Source organism: Stylophora pistillata, chromosome 13 (genome assembly GCF_964205215.1).
Source record: "Stylophora pistillata chromosome 13, jaStyPist1.2, whole genome shotgun sequence".
NCBI lineage: Eukaryota > Metazoa > Cnidaria > Anthozoa > Scleractinia > Pocilloporidae > Stylophora > Stylophora pistillata.
Window position 1 is genome coordinate 20,570,720 of NC_142531.1, and position 20,895 is coordinate 20,591,614.

A 20,895-nucleotide genomic window follows, 5' to 3' on the forward strand; every position below is an offset into this window, starting at 1 on the left:
TGGGAAACTGTGAGAACTACGATTAAAAGTAAGCCTGTTAAAAATTAAAAAGAAAGCACACAAAGCGTATACAAAGCCTATCTTCTGCATAGGTGGTGGCTTTTTTTTTTTTTTCAGATGCACTTCAGGCAGTTGCTGTCCTAAATTCTTTCCATTTGGCCGAGTAGCGTTTCTTGAGATGTTCCACGACCAAAGTTTGCATTGCCCCAAGGCAATCCTGTTTCGTTGAAAAAAAGTCAAACGTGAGAACAATTAAATGGTATCGCCGATACACAAGAATTTGCCAGATGATCGCAAAATTATGTTGATCCTGGTGGTAACCTTCATTCATCTATTGTGGCTTCATGACGATTTTTCGACCAAGGTATGCCTCGAGTCAGAACCATCTCTTGTTTTAATGAAAGGCAAACGAGATAATGAAGCCTTTACTTTGCTTGCGATCCTCAAATGGATTAAGCTGAGATTAGAGAAAATTGTCTTCTATTCACTCGATTTAATTAGTTTACTTTATAATCCATCACATATTCACGTTCCACTTAACCAATGTTTGACGCCAAGCTGTTTGTAAACCTTTTCTGCTCAAAGCAAATTTGCTCGAGAGCTTATAAACACAGTAGAATCTACTTGGCTCGAAGATAGGCATTTATTTGTTCTAAGAAGTTTGTTCCTTGAGGCGCACGGTTTGCTAGTCTGCAGAGCAGGCGTAATTTGGGGGAGCGAGTGCTTAGTATATTCTTGACGGAAAATGGCCACCATCTTTGATTTAAATGGCAGCGGAAGGCTGGGGAGAGAAAGAAATTTCTACCAATGGGGTGAGTGACGGTCAAAAATAAAGAGAGGGGCTGGGGTGGGAGAGTCTTCTCGCCCTTCTCCCGTCCCCTACCCCCACCATCCTCTCTGACTCCAAATTAAACATGTCGGATAAACGATCACGAGCTCATAACATTAACTCGCACTAATAAGACGCCTGCACTTGAGGCTAACGGTTTCTCGGAACTGAATTATTAATCACGTACAATTACCTGAACGTGCTTTTGCCCCAAATGGATTCGTTTGTTAATCTAGCGTTAAAATGCCACACACGTAAAGAGTTCTTTTTGCACACGTTTATTGGCTAGCTCTGATTATGCACATGTTCAAAACCTTCTACTTGAGTATCCTCTTTCCAGCTTTAAGCATTGTTCAATTCAAGTAGTTTCCATAACGTCACGAGTAGTATAGGAGTTTGTTTATCTATTTAGCTTCGCCTAATTTCTTAGGCAGGGAGATCATTACAGCCTGGCCAATTGCAATGGATCACTCGTTATCAGAATCAAGGCCAGACCACAACACCAGGAGTTCCTTACTATTTGCAATGAATGTGTGGGTTCTTTAACGTCCCTTGCAAACCAGCATAGAGACGATTCAGGAGACGGGGCCTACGGTTTTTCGTTCTTATCCGAGAAGACTAGAATGTCTAACCCCTTGTAGATGTCATAGCAAAGGCAGCACATTCTCCTCAGTTATTTGAAGACCCTAAGTGTTGGTCTGGTACGAGGCTTGAACCCTCAACCTCCTAAAATGATAGCTTTTCAACGAAATTTTCCCCAAAAATTTTGTAAAGAGATTGTCTTTACCTTACCATCTGGTAACCTTGGAGGACACAACTGAAGAACAATCAAAATTTGCTATGCCGTATGTAAAGCTGGGTGGAAAACACTATCCGTTGATCTGTGATGTATCCTTGGAAGAACACCTCAAAAAAATCTAGTAGTCTCAGCAATTACCGGAAGTTTAAATTTTGTCACAATGAGCTTAGTAGTTCTCATCAATAGCTTCACTCACAATAAACGATCAAGTTTCCAGGAACATCAGATGTATATAATCGAGCGGTTTCTGTCGGCAGCATTATTTCTGATTACTGTGTGTGATCAATTGATCAGTTTTATTCTGAGGAATAAGGAAATCACCTCTCTAGCTCGTGTACTGATACCAGCCTTGTCCAAGAATCTTATTCATTCCAAAAAATGGCTACTCATGCACCAGTTGCAAACCCAGGAAGTACCCGCGAGGTAAGATTTGTTGCCATTAGAAGCTATATATAGCACTTTTGTGCCAAGTCTCACAAGAGAACTAAACAGTGGACCTCCTTTCCTTGCAGCGTGACAAATTTGTTTTTGATATCTTGACATCAATACCTACACCAGATGTAATTATTTTTTGGATTTTTTTAAGTTGTTTTTTTGTGAGCATCGATCGATTCATCATTTCCAAGCTGTTCATCATGGGATTATTTTGATAGTCGTGGAGTAATAGCTGATTTATCTTAATGCCTTTGCCAAATTTGCTTTCCTATAATCACTTAAAGTAACACCATTTAAATTATTTTGAGTCATGAATTGTATCTAAACTTTTTCAAAAATATTCAACGAGTATCTATTGGATGTGCAAAAGATTAAAGAGACACTAACTTTTATGAGGTCGGCATATGTAGCAATGTGTTTTGTAATCTTTCTAAGACCCTAATGTACCGGTATAATGATTTTCATTATAATTATATCAACAAAAGTATGGTAACAAAGCTAAATTATTCTTCACTAACACAGACGGTTTAACTTATGAAATTGAAGCTGAAGATATGTGTCACGACTTTCGGAAAAATAAAGACAAATTTGATAATAGTGACTGTTATGAAAACTCTACATTTTTTTCATAAAAGAAGTAAGAAAGCCATTCGAAAATCCAAAGATGAAGCATGAGGTATTCCTTTAACTGAATTCATTGCAGTGAGATCAAAAATGTATTCTTATGTAAAAGAAAATTATAAAGGTGGTAGAAAGGCGAAAGGAATAAAGAAAAATGTTATAAAAATAACATCAGACATGAAGACTACATAAACGTATTATTTAACGACAAACAGATTCATCATACAATGAAAACAATAAGAAGTCAAATCATCTTGAAAGTTATGAAATCATCAAATTGTCACTCAGCTCTTTTGATGATTAAAGGTATATATTGGATGGTATAAATTCATACGATTATGTTCATTACAAAATCTAAAAAGATGTGACGTCCCACCACAGCTGAGACGGTTTACATACAAGTACAGTTAGCACAATCTAGTTGATATATATTTTAAAGATAGTTCAATAAATATACAATAAGGCGTACCAACACTGAGATATCGTGACGTCATTAAATGCTACAAGTGATGCCAATATTACAGTCTAGTTCACTCAAGAAAGTCAGGCGTTCAGTTTTTTTTCTGTTCCTTCTTTCGCTCTTTTCTCATTTTACCAAATCTAGAAACTCTGGCGGAGTAGTTGGCGGATCGATATACTTAAAAGAATCAATCGGATCTTGCGTACTCTCAGCTGCCTTCCCAGCTTTCAGCTTTCCTTTGATTTTGTAAATGTGATCCTGGCTTGTTAGAACCCATTCCGTAGGTACAGGCAGATTCAATTCCTTTGCCTTTTCTTTCTTTAGTGGTTTACCAACCTTTTCTCGTATTCGCGCTTCTGTTTCTTGAAACGGAGTGGTGTCAACGGATCCGATTCGCACTAGAAACAGTATTTCTGCTGTTACCTTTTCGATCTTGAACTCTCTCTCAATTTTTTTCTTCAATTCCTCCATTCGATTATTGGTATCCTTTTCGATAGACTTGTGAGTAAAACCAACCTTAACTAGCTTCCAATCAGCATTTGGATAATCATTCAGGACTATCGCATACACGTGGGGACTCTCTTTCTCTCGGCGAATGCGATCGAATTCACCCTTGCGATTGTCTTGAGCATACGTGTTTAGCCTTCGGATTAATTCATTTCCATTGGTCCCTTGCCAAAACCATTTTAGAAAATCGGGACCTTTCGTTAAGTCCTCAAAATTTTGAGTACTCATTGAATCAGATAAACCGCTTGCTACTTTAAGGTTATACAAATCACACGAATCTTCGTTCAAAACTCTAGGTGAGTCGCGATAGAGCATGAAAACTATAACATGTTATAGCCTAAGTTAAAATATTGCTGATTGGTTGACAGACTGTCTCGTGACCTGAAACTAATACATATTTGATGGCTCATTAGGAAAGTACCTGTTAGACACGCTATGATAATTTTTATAATTTGGATATATCAACAAAGTTGAACTGGTAAATTGGCCACCGCAACGATTACAAAAGCTGACGTTTCGAGCGTTAGCCCTTCGTCGGAGCGAAAGACGAAGGGCTAACGCTCGAAACATCAGCTTTTGTAATCGTTACGGTGGCCAATTTACCATTTCAACTTTGTTGATATATCCAAATTATTTCATTACTCCCACAGACGCAGCCCCAAACAGTTTCTTTCGAAACTATCAGCCTTTATGATAATTTTTCCCGGTTTTAATTATGCAAATATTTAAACGCATTTTCATTTTAAAAACAGTACAGTTTGTATGAAAATTGTGGAGTCATAAAATACTTTCCATTAGCAAGTGATTAGTATATAGCTGGCGTTGTATCAGATTAGTTTTGCAAAACTGATCTGGTACCGCAAACTCCTATACTATTGTTACGCGCGAAGTACATTTAATCAGTCTCTCAATTTTTCAACCAGACTTGAGTAATTGACAAAATATCAGTTTCCGCAACGGGTGTTGTTACTTCTCGGTATAATACCCTTCCACAAAGAATAACAAACAAACAAACAAACAAATTTTGAAGAGTACCTCATTTTCAGGAGTTTCCGAGATCTTGCAGCAGTCGCATCTTTCGAAATAGCATCCTGGAATACCTTCTCTTGAGCAAACCTCCCCGTAGCAACATGTGTTTTCTTCGTCATTCCATTTCGATTTCGAAAAAAGTCATGAAGTCGTTACGTGTATATAGGTAAATGCGGAATAAAACTTATAGCGTCTCATTTATCTGTGCATAATGTGCGATGAAAAGGAAAGAAGTACGGCTTTGTCTATGTCTATTTACAACTTAGCTAATAACTCATCTAATAACTCATTTAGTAAAATTCAATACGCGCACGTCTTCCATATTTTCATCGTGCACGCTGATGCATACCATCTGCATATGCACTGAAGTTTGTGGAGGAAATTTCTCTCTGTAATACAATATCAAATTAAACTACCGCCCGGCTGATGTGTACTCTGTGGGTTCATTGAGATATGAAGCAATTGGGAACTTTAGCTAGTGATGCTCTTGGCTAAACCTCGGAATAGCCGGCCACTTAATATACGTCTTTAAATAGGTACTCCCGCAGCCCGAAGTCGCCAAATTCAATAGTCATATTCAAATACATGTTCTTCGTTCTTAAACCGTAATTCAAATTACAATTAACAGTCATATCTGAATTCCTCGTTCTTCTAGCGAAACTTGAAATGGAATCGCTGAGTAAGTCATATATTAGAATAAAAATATCCCCCAGTCGAGAAAACGAAATAAAGTACACATAAAAATGAGCGCGGGACTGCGTGAGCACTACTTTGAATGCCCTCAGTCTCATTTCAGTGTCATTCGACCTCGGGAACACTGGAATGCGACAGCACTGTTTGAAATGCTCTCTCTTTTAATATTAGGGACTTTAAGCAAACCACGACGGCTACGGCAACGAGAACGTGGAGAAACAGTAGATTTAATCGGCAGAACAATAGCCCAGCACGTACGTTTTGAAACTTTGTACATTTCTTAGCCATCCTTTGCAAAACAACAACGTGAAATCACCAAAATTTGCGTCGTCTGCGAAGCGAGACCGCGGCGGCAAATTATTTTAATTTACATTTGGAACTCAACGCTACTTTTATGCGTTATGTTGAGTTTGAGGTCTGGCGCCCTATGAGACGGTAAACACATGCAGCCATTTTCAAAATTCTAACTAAATGTAGAAACTCATTTTTTAATCGACGTCTTCCGTGGCGTTGCTGTTTTGACTGCTTAAAGTCCCTAATAGTCTTTGACCACGGGAACGCGGGAGCAATCGATTCATAGTAGTAAAAAGTGGCCGGGTGTTTATGCTGTCCAAACTTCCCGCGTACTTCACATGTCGATGAGTGCACGCTGACGCTTGAAAAATGATGATGATGACAATCTTTAATGAGGAAACTTTTTCACTAAAAAGTGGTTTACAAAAAGGACCTCGAAAATTAAAAATTAAAAATTTACAATGAATAAAAATGCTAAAAGATGCTACTAAAAACTAATGTATCTTATGTGTAATACAAAACTTAAATCAATGATTTAAAAATCTTACGCTTCAAAATATTTACATTATCAGCGGCTCGTATAGTTTTGTCCAGCGAGTTAAAATCACTTACAGCATGATAGCCAGTTCTTTGTTTGCCCCAGTTTCTTTTAACGGATGGAATTTTGAGGTTTGCTTTATTTCTTGTGTTGTAACTATGCTGTTCTTGCTGAGTGACTAATGTTAGTTCGTGATGCGTGAGACTATTAAGACATTTATATACATGTACGCATCGGCGCTGGAAGCGCCTTTTTTCTAGTGTTAACCACTTCAGTGTAGTTAACGCATCAGACGCAGAGGAATACAGTGGTCGATCTAATATTATTTTAGCCGCCTTATTTTGAAGCACTTGCAAACTAGACATTAAAGTTACATTATGTTTGTCTCCCCAAACTAAATCAGCATACTCGAATAAGGGCATAACAAGGCTTTTATAAAAAAGGATGCGCGCCTTAAACGGTAACAAATGCTTAATGCGTCTAAGTAGGCCAAGCCTTTGATTAACTTTCCCTGCCATGTATTCGACATGATTTGTCCACGAAAAATCAGACGATATTAAGATTCCAAGATATTTAAAACAAGTAACATTGTTTATACAATGATCAAAAATTGAAACAGTTAGAGCTATTTTCCTCTGTAACTTCTTGTTACTGCCTATGAGCATGCATTTGGTTTTGTCCAGATTCAGTGTTAACTTATGTTCATTCAGCCATTTCGCCACAGCCAGGAGGTCTTGGTTGAGCTTTTCAGTCAGCTCCTGAGAGGAAGACCCATAGCAGTAGATCACCGTGTCATCTGCATAAAGTGATGCTTGACAGGCATCTAGAACGCTTGGCAAATCGTTAATGTAGATGACAAATAGCAGAGGACCCAGAATACTTCCCTGAGGGACCCCATGGGTAACTGGCAATTCATCAGACAACTCATTCCCACAACATGTACGCTGTTTCCTGTCAGTAATGTAAGAGCGGAACCACTGAAGCGAGTTCTCACATAAACCAATTTTGGAGAGCTTGCGTAACAAAATCCGATGGTCCACAGTGTCGAAAGCCTTGGTTAAATCCAAAAACACGGCCCCACACAGTTTACCTTGTTCCATGTTCAATAAGACTTCATCAGCAAATGATGTCAAAGCAGATTCAGTAGAGAGCCCCTTCCTGAATCCAAACTGTTTCCTTGTGAGAAGGTTGTTAATTACCAAGTGCTGGTACAGCTGGGAATGCACGGCTTTCTCGAGAATTTTACTGAGTGTCGGTAAAATAGAGATAGGTCGATAGTTCGATGCATTTGACCGGTCGCCTGATTTAAACAAGGCTGTAATTTTTGAGCATTTCCACAATTTAGGAAATTTACCAGTAAGAATCGATCGATTCAACAGCTTAGTGATGGAGGGAGTGATTGTATTAGCAGAGCTCTTGAGTAGTCTAGCACTAATTTTGTCCAAACCAATTGCTTTATTTGTCTTCAAAGAGGTAAGCTGCTGAAACACAAACGATTCCTCTAGTTCAGTTAACTGGAACTGAGACAACGGTTGTTCTAAAACCAAGTTGCAATTCGACCAGGTAGTCGTTATTTTGTCAGCTAGGCGCTTGCCTATGGATGCAAAGAAGCTATTCAAAGCAACAGCAATGGATTTGGAAGTGGTGTGCTGAATGCCATCGGAAATGATGCACTGAACCTTTTCTGAGGATGAATTACGATTGCATGCTTCGTTTACAGCTTTCCACATTTTGCCGTGATCTCCTCTGGCTTCCTCGATCATTTCGCAGTAATATTTCGACTTAGCAGATTTTACTAAGCGGTTTACTTTGTTCCTCAGTTTCCTGTAAGTGTTCCAGTGCTTTTCTGAGTTCGATTTACGTGCTTTACGATGATACCAGTCTCGATCTCTCATTGATTCGCTAATTTTGCTATTCATCCAAGGAATAGGTGTTCCCTTCACACGTCGTCGTTTGACAGGTGCATGATCGTCTGCAACTTCTGAAAACAGTTTGTTCCAAGTTAATAAAGCGTCATCGATATTGTTTTCATTGTCAACGACGTGCCAAGGAACATTCCTAAGATCTTCGTTAAATGAATTCGCATCGAAATTCTTGTAAGAGCGATACTCAAACATTCTTGGATGTGCTTTTGTGTGCACACCAGTCTTTAGAATGCAAAACACCAGATAATGGTCGCTCAATGGAAACGGAACAACACCAGATTTTACAATACGATGTTCATTATTGACAAAAATCAGGTCAATCAAGGTCCGTGAGGTGTCAGATATTCGAGTAGGCTCTTTTATCAGCTGTGTGAAGTCAAAAGCGCGCGAGAAGGTGAGAAGTAGTTGTTTGTCTTTCTTGGGCAATTTTGAATTAGGCATCATGTTTGCGTTTAGATCTCCTAAAATGATCACATCCGATTTTTCAAGATCAACAGCAGGCATACTATCTCGCAGAGACGAAATAAAAGTGCAGAGATCGGCATCTGGTGCTCTATAAGCGCAGCATAATAACGTTGGCTTACATTTATCTCGAATTAACTCAATCCATAAACATTCCTGTCCACCAGTATTGATATCATTCCGCAAACGAAACGCCAAATCTTCTCTTACATACATAGCAACTCCGCCATATCCCTCTTTATTGCCAGTGCGATCTAACCTTATGCACACAAATCCAGGGAGTTTTATTTCAGCATCACTTGTTGAGGAATCCAGCCAAGTCTCGGACAGAGTTAGCACGTCAAAAGTTTTGTTGTTAATTCCCTCAAGACGCAGAGAGTCGGTTTTGTTTGCGAGACTTCGTATATTCAAGTGAGCAATCTTGAGACCTCTAGTGGACTTGATATCAGCAAATGTCTGGTAGCCGGGATTAATCTCAATGTCACCAGCAAGAGCAATAAGAGTCAAAGCAAAACAGGCACGATGAAAAAGCTTACAAAGCATAACACTCTTCAGTCGTCCATTAGACTCTTGCCTCCGGGTCGGTTCGTTTCGATGAAATGAAGCACCAGCAACTTCAGCCCTACAATACGTCTGGGAAACAAAAAACGTCTCTCTATCGTTAAGCAAAGTGTTCTCGTATATATCTGAGAACCTGAAGAACTCCAAAGTGATGTAAATACAGAGAAACACACATAAATTTGCGGAGAGCTTGAAGCCGCGTCCGAACGCCATATTTGATTTATTCAATGTTATTCATGTTTATTCAATTCAAAAAATCGTTTATTTTATTCACCAACAAATTCAATGAGGCATCCAACATATGATCAGTGCATCATTTTCTGTACAAAGATATCACGTACAAAAATGAGACTGACTTTTAGTTTAAGGTGGCTCGTACCGGTTTTCATCTTTTTGATGGTTTGTAACTTTGAAAGAATACAACAGAAAGACTGACCAAGGCCAGCTGAACACTTTTACGGGGTTGAATTACATAATCATTGGTTATCCAAAAATAAGTGTCATTTCGTCACTAGCAGTTTCCATGGCAACGCTTTCATAGGCTTATTCAGACGCATTTTTTAGCTTGTGGCTTAAATAATTCGAAAACTAACCCGGTGACCCCCTGATTTTTTTCAGTGATTGCTTTTGGCACTTGAAAAGGAAAATGCACAAAGATTTTTAAAAAATTTAACGGAGCGGAATTTCAGAAAATCTACAAAAAGGACAATTTTCACACATCACAAATTTCCTTCCGTAGAATTTTCTATTTTTTTTTCTGATGATTCCTTTCGACGTTATTATCATATTGGAAAAATAAAATGAAGGGGTCACCGGACTTGTTTTCATGCAATAGCTTTCGTGAGTTTAGCAATTTTAGGCCTCACGGAAAGGTACCCCACCCATGGAAACCGTAACCCCGTTAAAATTTCAGACATGCGCAGATTACATTACTTTGTAGCACTGCGTGAGAAAAGGAACGCGGGCTCGTGGCGTGAGTTGTTTACATCAAAGTTACAGATTTTTTTTAATTAATCGCCGGCCGACTCACCGACGATGAGACCTGATGGCACGTAAAAGAGCTCATGGCAGTCAGTTTTCTTGCAAAAATCAGCCACCAGTTAAAAAGAAGCCGAGAAAATATGTGAATTATTCCGAATAGAAAAAAGCAGCATTGCAGTGCAAGTGTGCAGCTTTTTAAGTGAAGAAAAACTCGATCGACACGAGAGAGAGTGTAAGGGTTTGAGGTCCGAAAACGCCAATCTAAAAGGAACAGTCAAAACCCTAAGACGCAGTCTAGATAAGTGTTTTTAAGGAGGGAATGGAAATGCAAACACTTACAAATGTTTACGAATACTACTGCAGATTGTCTGAGCCACCAATTACGGTAACTGAGTTTCATTCCCATTCTGAATTTTCGCCGGTTGCAACTTGCGCGATCGTAATTGACACCACTTTTAAAAGGTTTTAATCATAAACCGATAAGACTCCCACCAAACAGAAGCCGAAAAAAAAACCTCTTGAATGTTAAGATAGAGTAGTCGATATGGCCGCGTGGTCAGTAATAAAATGTACAGGCAAGTTAATTTTTCGGTCAGCAAATCATAACAACACGTATCTTTAAGTGTCATACACTATCGAGAGTTTCTAAACATACCTTATTGATAGGAGTTCTAGTCGGATATTTTTACTTTGTATTCTTTGTTTCCATACTCTATCATGTGAAATCCGTGAGTTACATTTGACTAATTTCAATTGTCACCTTTTCATAATTTCAGTATTTGTAAAAGGAAGGAACATCCAATTGAAAAAGGACGTGTTGAGGCTCCAAATCAACTCAAAAAGTGTCAAAACAAACTTACGTCTACTGAAAAAAAAGAAAAACAAGTCAGCAACAAGTTAAGAGGGACAAGATCTGCTTCCTCAAAACTGAAAAAGAAATTGCAGGGGAACAATGAGTTTGTCAAAAAGGGATATTCTCTTGTGGAGACATTTGCACATGGTAACAATGGATACAACCAAAGAACTTTGATGTTTATGGCTTGTGTCAGATACATGCAACATGCATCTTTGTTATCTTATCAAAAGACACCTGTAGCATTACATCTGATTTTCAATATTTTGTTTGATTGTAGCCCCCCCCCCCACAAACTTTGTTGTCTCCCCAAGTACACTTTCTGACTGGAATGTTCTCTTAGGTAAAGCTGACAAACTAATTTTACACGAGTGCTTCTCAAATTCCAAGTATGATTTTCATCTCTGGAGCGATGACTCCCACAAAGGAGGAGAAGAGAGGCACACAGTGGGTGTTCACACCTGGTGCCCTAGAGAGAGCAAGCCCCAAGCTTATGTCCTAGAAAACGGCCTTACAGCAAGCGGGTCTGGAAAACACCAGTCTGATGTGGATTATCATGTTGTAAAAAATGAATATGACATCACCAATGTTTCGGGGTTGGTTGGGGACAATGCCTCTACCCAAAAGGGAAAAGTAAATGGTCTCTTAGCAAACAAATCCAAAATTTTTGGAAAAGAAATGTTCTTTGTAGGATGCTACCCACATATACTAGACATTATGCTGAGAAGAATGTGCCAGGCTGGGTTTGGAGCAAAGGGTGACATGAGTAACCCCCATGTTTTACAATTGCTATATAAAATATCTTGGCTCCATCATGAGCGTCCAAGCCAATACAAAGTTATGTATGTTTCTCTTGGTATTCTTAGTAAAGAGCCACCCCTTCCTCAGACATTCATTGACACAAGGTGGACATATTATCATGAGACTCTCCAGTGGTATCTTAAGTATGGAAAAGCTTGTCTACAGCTTGCCGAGCGTCTCCTTCAAAGATTGCCAAAATCAGATAGCCACCACACTATTTGGCAAGATGTCATTAAGATGAGCTCAAGTCCTATGATTCAAGTTGAAATCAAGTTTTTGTTTGAATTCCTTGACAAGTTCATCATTCCATCTCTGAACACATCCCAAGCTAGTGATGCAGAACTTGGTTTTTCCAGTGGTTACCTTGCACAGTTATGGCCAGCAACTGTTTTGGAGCACCATGAAACTTTAAGTGAAATGTTGAAGTCTCCATCAGAACATTTTCCTGTAACATCACAACAGGTAAAGATGTCATTGAAAGACCCAGCAGCTATTGACCACTTTCACAAACAAGTGCAGAGGCCAATGTTACAAGAAGCACCTAAAGTAATTAAAGATCATGGAGCAGAGTGGTTAACTTTTCCTAAGTTGTTTGGAATGGGAGCTGATCAGAGATACAAAGTCATTTCTGGCATTCGGTTTTAAAGCTTCTTGGAGTTCCAGTCAGATCTGAAAATCAAAAAGAAAAGTCAGAGAGCATTCCCTTTCATGTCCATGGACAGAACATTCTCACATTGGTCTCTAAGGACAGAGTTGGATTAATTAAATGAGCCACTTTTTGGAAATTAAAGGAACCCCAATTGCTATGTGAGATCAAAGAAATGGCCCTATCACAACAGAGCTCACTCATAAGTAAAGAAGCCACTCCAAACCTGTTTGAATTCTACGCCAAGCACATTTTCAGTCTTCCAGTTAACAATGTTCTTGCAGAAAGACAGTTCAACCTTTCACAACTGTATCTTAATGATAACATGTCAGAGTTATCAAAACAGGCTTCAATCACATTTGTTGAGAACATTCTGCACAGGGGAAAAACCAACACCAGGACCACAGAAGCTGCACGTGAAGTTCATGAAGAAAGAATGAAAGAATATGCCCAGATGCTCACCACAGACCTTTTGTAAGAGGCAAGAAAGAACTTAAACAAGATTGGAGAAAACAGCACACATGGGCCACTTACAGCAAAGGATGTTTACCCTAAAGCTTGGATAGAAAAGAAAGTAAACAATGACTTGCCAGATATGATTCAGTCACTAAAAGCTGATGGTCGCAAACTTAAACTTCAATGGAAAGCTTCTGCCAAGGGAACATCTGCACTGGAGGGAGAAAGGTCATTCAGCCCAACAGTAATTGCAGCTCTAAGCGCTGCACTAGTATCGCAGAGGTCAGTGGTTCGAGTCCCGTACAGGCCTGATTTTTTTCAGGTCTGAATTTCGCTATTGCTTAAATAGCGCTATCTACTGCGAGGATCGTGCATCATACGTATCAAATACCGCAGTTCAATATATGATTTTCATATATTTATTCTATCTCATCCTACACTATTGTTACACGCGAAGTATATATAATCAGTCTCTCAACTTTTCAAATTAGACTTTAGTAATTGACAAAATACATTTTACCGCAGCGGCTGTGGTTACTTCTCGATACATTACCCTTCCACAAAGAATAACAGGCGAACAAACAAATTTTGAAGAGTACCTCATTTTTAGGAGTTTCCGAGATCTTGCGGCAGTCGCATCTTTCGAAATAGCATCCGGGAATACCTTCCCTTGAGCAAACCTACCCGCAGCAACATGTGTTTTCTCCGTCACTCTTTTTCGATTTAAAAAAAAGTCATGAAGTCGTTACGTGTATATAGGTAAGTGCGGAATAAAACTTATAGCGTCGCATTTCTCTGTGCATAAGATGAGATGAAAAGGAAAGAAGTACGGCTTTATTTATGTCTATTTGCAACTTAGCTAATAACTCATCTAATAACCCATTCAAATTCAAAACGCGCACGTTCCATCGTGCACGCTGATGCATGACATCTGCATATACACTGAAGCTTGTGGAGGGACTTTCTCTCTGTAAACATTATCAAATTAAACTACCGCCCGGCTGATGTGTACTCTGTGGGTTCATCGAGATATGAAGCTCTTGGGAACCTTAGCTAGCGATGCTCTTGGGTAAACTTCAGAATACCCAGTCACTTAGTCTGCGTCTTCAAGTTGCTACTCTCGCAGTTGGAAGTCGCCAAATTCAGTAGTCATTGTGCATTTCGGCCTCGCTGGCGAGTGAGTCGACACATTCAAATATATACTTTTCGTTCTTAAACCGAAATTCAAATTGCAATCAACTATCATATCTGAATTCCTCGTTCTTCAAGCGGAATTCAAAATGAAATCGCGGAGTAAGTCATACATTAGGATAAGGTATCCCCCAGTCGAGAAAATGAAATAAAGCACGCATAAAAATGAGCGCGGGACTGCGTGAGCACTAGTTTAACTGCCCTCTCTTTTCATTATCATTCGACCTCGGGAACACTGGAATGCGGGAGCACTAGTTGAAATGCCCTCTCTTTTAACATTAGTCTTCGACTGCGGGAACGCGGGAGCAATCGATTCATAATGGTCAAAAGTGGCCGGGTATTCTGAAGTTGCTGCATGCTCTTAGCTGCGCATCTAACAACTCTTACGCATCTTTCATGCTCTCCAAACTCCCGCGTACTTCACATGTCGATGAGCGTACGCTGACGCATGAACTAATCGTTGATTTTATTCACCAACAAATTAAAAGAGGCATCCAAATCATTGCATCGTTTTCTATTCAAAAATATTACAAAAATTAGACTGACTTGTTCGCCAGGAAAACGCTTTGATTACCCAGTGAATATTAAAGATTCTATCAACTCTTGCACAAGCGATATAAACTGACCAATTAAATGGTCAGCTCACTGTACACTCCGAACGCTGGATGTCAATATTAGATATTACAGTACAACCATTTGGATCTTTAATAGAAGGGCAATGGAGTTTAAAGTTTAATTTCAAACCTCTCTGCATTTGAAACACAGTGATTCCCGATCAGCCGCTCAGAAACCAAAACAAAACGCTCAGAACTACGTAAGGAATTTTGAATGGAACAGAGCTGCCTTTGTCAATCCACTCCGGCCTCATATGAGTTCTTAAGAATTTCCACTCTACAACAGTGTTTTCCCGATTAAAGAAAAACATATATAGTTGAGATTTAACTAAGTCCTCATCCCCTGTGAGGAAGGGGGGAGGGGGTTTGTGTGGTTGTGTTCCTCCCCCAGGCTCTGTGATATTCTTACGATACACCTTTCATTGGCAGTTAGCTGGCAGTCAAATTTCTATAGTCTACTATTTATAATCTGTTGGCGACAAATGATACCCCTCCGTTCCCCTGAAAACTATCTGTTCCCCCCCTAAAGAAAAGGTCCTCCAACCCTCTCCCCCTACCCGAAGATAATAATCATTGGTCCCTTATCTGAGATTAATACACATTAGAATCGACTGGCGAGCCAACGAGCCACTTCAATAACCCTTATCGCATTTGTGTCTGCAATGCAAAGGGTCCGCGGAGTTACAGTTTCAGGACGAGGCTATCGGGTCAACGTTTCTCGAGAAACATCAGAAACACTCCATGTCTAACCATATAATTCTGGAATCTGCATATTTTTCTGCTGAGGAAAAGGTTAAAATTCTTAGTCCTGACATCACGAAAGGAAGATTGAAAGAATGGCTTTCATTTCGGAAAGGAACGGAAAAATTTTGTCGCGTTTGTTCATGACTACGGTTGTTTTTCCTTTGTTGGCCTTTTTAAGGTTTAACTCAGAGTCACGTTTCAAGGCCCTCAGCGCCTTGCGTTCGGCCGGAGGCAAATTATCTTTTCGCTTTGTAATTTCTATTTCTGAAAGGTCGCTTTTAACCTCTTCTAAATAGCTTTCAAGGGCTACTGATTATTGTACTGGTGGTATCCATGTAGATTTGACGTGGCAGGGATGGGTTTTTTTGTCCTCCCCTCGGAATATGTAAATCAGACGCATTCTCCTTGCGAACTGATCAAAGTCACATGATAGTTGTTGTCTGATCTGTTTTTGTTTTGTAGCGGGTGTTGGAATGAATTTGAGCCCTTTTGCTAGTAAATTAATCTGTTCGTTTGTAAGTTCTTTATTTAAGAGGTTTTTTATGTCCCTGAACAGAGGTCAGTGGTTCGAATCCCGTACAGGCCTGATTTTTTCCAGGTCTGATTTTCGCTATTGCTTAAATAGCGCTATCTACTGCGAGGATCGTGCATCATACGTATCTAATACCGCAGTTCAAAATATATGAACTTCATATATTTCATTGTATCTAAATTACCACTTTCACGGGTTTATTACGAATCAACTTAACGGCCTGCTCCCATTTGGCTTGTTAGCTCAATTAGTAGAGCGCTGCACTAGTATCGCAGAGGTCAGTGGTTCGAATCCCGTACAGGCCTGATCTTTTTCAGGTCTGATTTTCGCTATTGCTGAAATAGCGCTATCTACTGCGAGGATCGTGCATCATGTTTCTATTTTCTTCATTAAATGACGAAATTTTCTGGTCGTCAAGCGGTTTTTTCTTCGTTCTATTCATCTAATGAACTTGGACCTATCTTTGCCAGCCATTCTGACTCTTCGTCGTCGGAAATATGATTCAAATTGTTCGCCACTTTTTTTTTTTTTTTTTTTTTTCATAACTACAATCCAATTCTTCGCTTGCGCGATGCGAGAAAACCTGTTTAACCGGTACTACAATAGCAACCTCGTTCCCAGGGTCTCTCATCTTCCCGCCCCCTGGAGCGAGCGAGGAGAGGTCGACATTAGATGACATAAGGTGAAGTAGACCCGAATGATTAGCATTTTCCGATCATGGTTGTGACGTCATCTTCCGACCGCACTGTAAACTTCGGAAATTAACATGGCGGCGTAAGTGTGAAACCAGTAGTTCGTGTTGCGCACGATTGCAGACCATTGCAGATGATTGCAGGCTGTAAGGTTAGACTAGGCCACGCATCTTTTTAGCGTACGGAGTTGCAGACTAATAAGCAACTCGCTGGACAAGCAGAAGAATGTTTCCGGACCTAATTACTTAAATGAAGGACTCTATGCTACCTCACCCGATGTTACTTTTCAGTACTACAGGACAATGTATAAGTACATAACATAGGGTGAGGATTACTCGTAATGTCTGAAGCAATAAGATAAAACCAAGCCATACTTTTTTTCACGTTGAAAGAGGGTGTTAGTAATGAAGTCCTTAAAAGTAACATATTAAAAGGAAGCAACTTTAAGCGAAGTCACATTTATTCATGATTATGTGCTTGGGCTATGTGTACTTTAAAATCAACTACTATCCTTACTATCCCATCGAAGGCAAACATCAGAACCAATATAAAATAGAATTGCGAATGTTGCAAGTAACTTTGAGGTTTACCGTTTTACGCCGTACGAAAAGCCAGCTATACATATAAAAAGGCTATAAATGAAGAAGAGTAACCTTCCCATCTCCTCGCCCCCAGTCTTGATGGTTTCGCCAGTTAAACTTTAACTCCCCTCTTCCGATGAGCTGCCAGTTCAAGCGGGAAAATCTGGCGGGAGAATTGAATGTGGTATCTATGTTTACAATGGAAGAAGCGAAAGAATCTTCTTTTTCCGTGGAAATTTGCGAAACATTCGGCTACGTTCAGTCTTTGGATCATGCCAAAAAGATGATTTCAAAATATGAAACGACGAACACCGTAAAATTTTCCAGTTACAAGGCTGATAAGGACTTTGGAAATCATGGTGTATACTATTGAAGTTGATCATTCACTAAAACAACTACACTTAACCAGGAACGTAGTTTTTTCATACAGAAACATAAACTTCCATCTTCATTTAAGAATTTCATCATCCACTCAATAGAATAGCTTCTGCTATTTGAACATACACAATCTTCATCATTATTTTTGCTTTCATTCCTCAGTTGGTTTTATAACCAACTGTATTTCATCTCTCTTTGTAAATAAGTATGTGTGCATTCAGAATAAAACTAATAATCTCTTTCAACAATAAATTGCAACATTAAGATTTGAAGCACAGCCAAGATGAGACATATTAAAATACAATAAAAATGTTCTTTCTCAGTACTTAATATTAAAATTTACAACTCACTGCAGATTGAAAAAGATACAAAACATGAAAGATCAAAAGCATCAAAACGATTGAGAGATGAGCGGAGAATTTACATAGAGTTTCCTACTGAGACTGACGATGCACATCATCTTAAGGGAGAGGTAAGATAATAGAAGGAGAGGGTATGAAGTCCACCTGCAACTGCCAGTACCAGTCAATGTTTGGTTAATCAGAAAAACAAAATTACGCTTTCATTCTGGTATTTAAGAAGGTTTCTTGTTGGAGGTACGACACTTCTCTCTGTTTTAACTTAAGCAGAACATGCCTTAAGAGAAATTAATATCTTAACACATATTATTCTCATTTCATTCCAGGGGAGCAGCCTATCTCAGCCGGTGGGTGACAGGATCATCAGACAAATTGTAAACCTTGTCAGTGAGGGAGTGAAAGACACCCATGAAATGTGGAGACACCTGAATGTCTACATAAAAAATGAAATATTAGCAAAGGATGAAATCCAACCATCTCCCTCAAACCGTAGGTTTTACCCTAAGCTGAGTGATATAAGGAGCCACATGTAACGAGCTACCATAAAGCACAGATTCTCAAAAATTGATCAAGAGAATGTGGCAGAAAAAGTTATCCAGTGGAAAGTATCTAGCCCGGAGGACTTCATCTACTTCCAGCCATGTGGAGATGTCTCTTCAGCCACAACAGATGGAGAAGACCACACTACAGAACAGGATCCCAGCACCCTTCTGTTTGTCCATCAAAGTGCCTGGTAGCGCAGACTCCTGAAAAGATATGGCAACATTTGTCTACTGGATGCCACATACAAAACTACCCGTTATGCTTTACCTCTGTTTTTCCTTGTGGTGCACACAAATGGTGACTACCAGGTGGTTGGATCATTTGTGGTGCAATTCAAACAGCATTCTGATAAAAATCAAACTGGGCTTAGTTGTCATTTGCTTTCGCAAATGCAAAACCTGATCGAAGTGTGGATGATGAATGGTAGATATCTAAAATTTATCTAATTGAACTTTTCCAATGTCACCAGTTTTGAGAGTTTCAATTACAGTATTTGTGAGCTCCAATGAAGCATGCAACAGTATATTTGCTAACAATTTTTTGCCAAAACCTAAACAACAAATGAATTATCTGACTTGTGAAAAAAATTTATTTTGGCTGGGAAAATCTGACATAGCACTCACTAGTCAGTAAGCTAGGCCAGAGTATATCGTAAATATTGAGATACCTTTAAAGTTTTGATGAGCCAACTGCACCATGTTATTAACAAAACAGTATGCAGTGTCATATATATATACTGTACATGCGTGACATATTCTGTGATGAATACGCTTTACAAGTAAGAATTTCTGTGTTTATTCAATGATGAAACAGGATCATGTTCCTATGGAAGAATGTTATTATGTTGTAACAAGAATTTTCACTTGAGCTGTTTACTTGGAATAAGGTTTGTTCTAGTCTGCATGCAGACATTTTTGTGTTTTCTTTGTTTCAGTTTTTCCACACTAAGACTTCTCACCAGTACAATCACAACAACAAATGGCGCACATGAAGTACTTGTCACCTAGCTTCTCACACCATTTTGTCCGTAAGGTCTCATGTGTGGGGTAAGTTGATTTTAAAAATATCGCACACCAGAAGATTTCAGTTCTTATTATATGACTGAGGAAATTACCTCTTTGTGATTGACTGATAGCAGGCGAATTTATCGCTAATTCTTATTTTGAACTGCATTGCTAATGAATGCAAGCATGTTTGTAATTTTCTCAGTCATATAATAAATGAGTAATCGTAACAGAAAGCTATAACGATTAAGGATTTACACTACTTGCAATATTTGAAAATTCTTTCAAATTGCACTCGCTTAAAAGCTCATGCAATTTTGAGAGAATACTTAAATTATCACTTGTAGTGTAAATCATTAATTGCATTATGTAACATTCACATTCATACAATTATCAAATGAATACAACATCCATACCCCAGAGACATAACAATCAGTTAGATTCAAGGTTGCCCAGAGGGCATACAATCAAGGTGAAGAGGTAATGATTTGATTGGTACATAACTTGCTCTGAATTTGTTGCTCTTAACCAATTCTTCAAAAAATGTTCTTCAAGTAATTAATATTATTAAGATAAATGTAAGATTGTAAAATTGACGGACGTTTTGGCATAGAAAAATAACACTAATATTGCATAAAGTTCCATCCCTTAAACAAAGAAGGCCAAAAACAGAGTGTATATGATAGACACCGAACTACATAACTTAGAATTCTCAAAATAATAACAATAATCCTCACCCTATGTTATGACTGTCCTGTGCAAAAGATCTAAATAACATCGGGTGAGGTAGCTCGAGAATAGGTCGGCTCGTGAGTTCCTCCGGAAACATCCATGTGCTTGTCCCGCGAACTGCTTATTAGACTACAAACGTAAACCAAAACGATGCGTGGCCTGGTCTGATCTTACAGCCTACAATCGCCCGCAACATACTGGTTTCACACTTATGTCGCCATGTTAATTTCCGAAGTTTACTGTGCGATCGGGAGATGACGTCACTAGTTCACCCCATGTTTTCCAATGCCGACCACGAGGAGAGACTCTGGTTTAGGCTGGTCACTTGTTTAGAGAGCAAAAAAATTCCTTAGGGACGAGTCGTTTGTTTGCTCGATTTTTGCCTCACATCCTTTGTCATCTTCAAATCGACGCTATCGTTGTTCAGGTCGCCACGTTTTATAGCAGCCTTCAAGTCACGGCATAACTACAGAATACAGGGCCACTTTTCTAGTTATTCTAATAGCCCTTATCGCATTTACCCACTGTACGAGAGCTCAGCGGACTTTGAAGCTTCGAAACGAGGCTGTCGGGTCACACGGGTAAAACTTTCAAGTAAAATCGAAGCAAACGGCTGCGTTTGGAGGCATTTTTAT

At 39.1% G+C, this 20,895-nt stretch overlaps 1 protein-coding gene and 2 long non-coding RNA genes across 3 annotated transcripts in view; 1 reads left to right on the top strand and 2 right to left on the bottom strand.

Moving 5' to 3' along the window:
• Positions 1-6,040: 6,040 nt before the first annotated feature.
• LOC148718104 (uncharacterized) lies at positions 6,041-9,356 on the bottom strand. The gene has a single exon (XM_088743746.1). The coding sequence runs from the start codon at positions 9,133-9,135 to the stop codon at positions 6,190-6,192; it is 2,946 nt and encodes a 981-aa protein (XP_088599872.1). The 5' UTR covers positions 9,136-9,356; the 3' UTR covers positions 6,041-6,189.
• An 8,323-nt stretch (positions 9,357-17,679) lies between these two features.
• The window catches only part of LOC148718105 (uncharacterized), a 4,454-nt gene continuing 1,238 nt past the window's right edge, over positions 17,680-20,895 (bottom strand). The window contains exons 2-3 of the long non-coding RNA XR_015994848.1: positions 20,266-20,895; positions 17,680-18,727 (exon numbers count right to left, since the gene is read on the bottom strand). The exon at positions 20,266-20,895 is cut by the window's right edge and continues 888 nt beyond it. This is a non-coding gene — a long non-coding RNA (uncharacterized LOC148718105). The remainder of the gene's footprint in view (positions 18,728-20,265) is intronic.
• The window catches only part of LOC148718106 (uncharacterized), a 15,963-nt gene continuing 13,789 nt past the window's right edge, over positions 18,722-20,895 (top strand). The window contains exons 1-2 of the long non-coding RNA XR_015994849.1: positions 18,722-18,947; positions 19,459-19,570. This is a non-coding gene — a long non-coding RNA (uncharacterized LOC148718106). The remainder of the gene's footprint in view (positions 18,948-19,458; positions 19,571-20,895) is intronic.

Excerpts from the sequence above, each read along its gene's own strand:
- LOC148718104 (XM_088743746.1), bottom strand. The coding sequence starts at position 9,135 with ATGCTTTGTAAGCTTTTTCATCGTGCCTGTTTTGCTTTGACTCTTATT.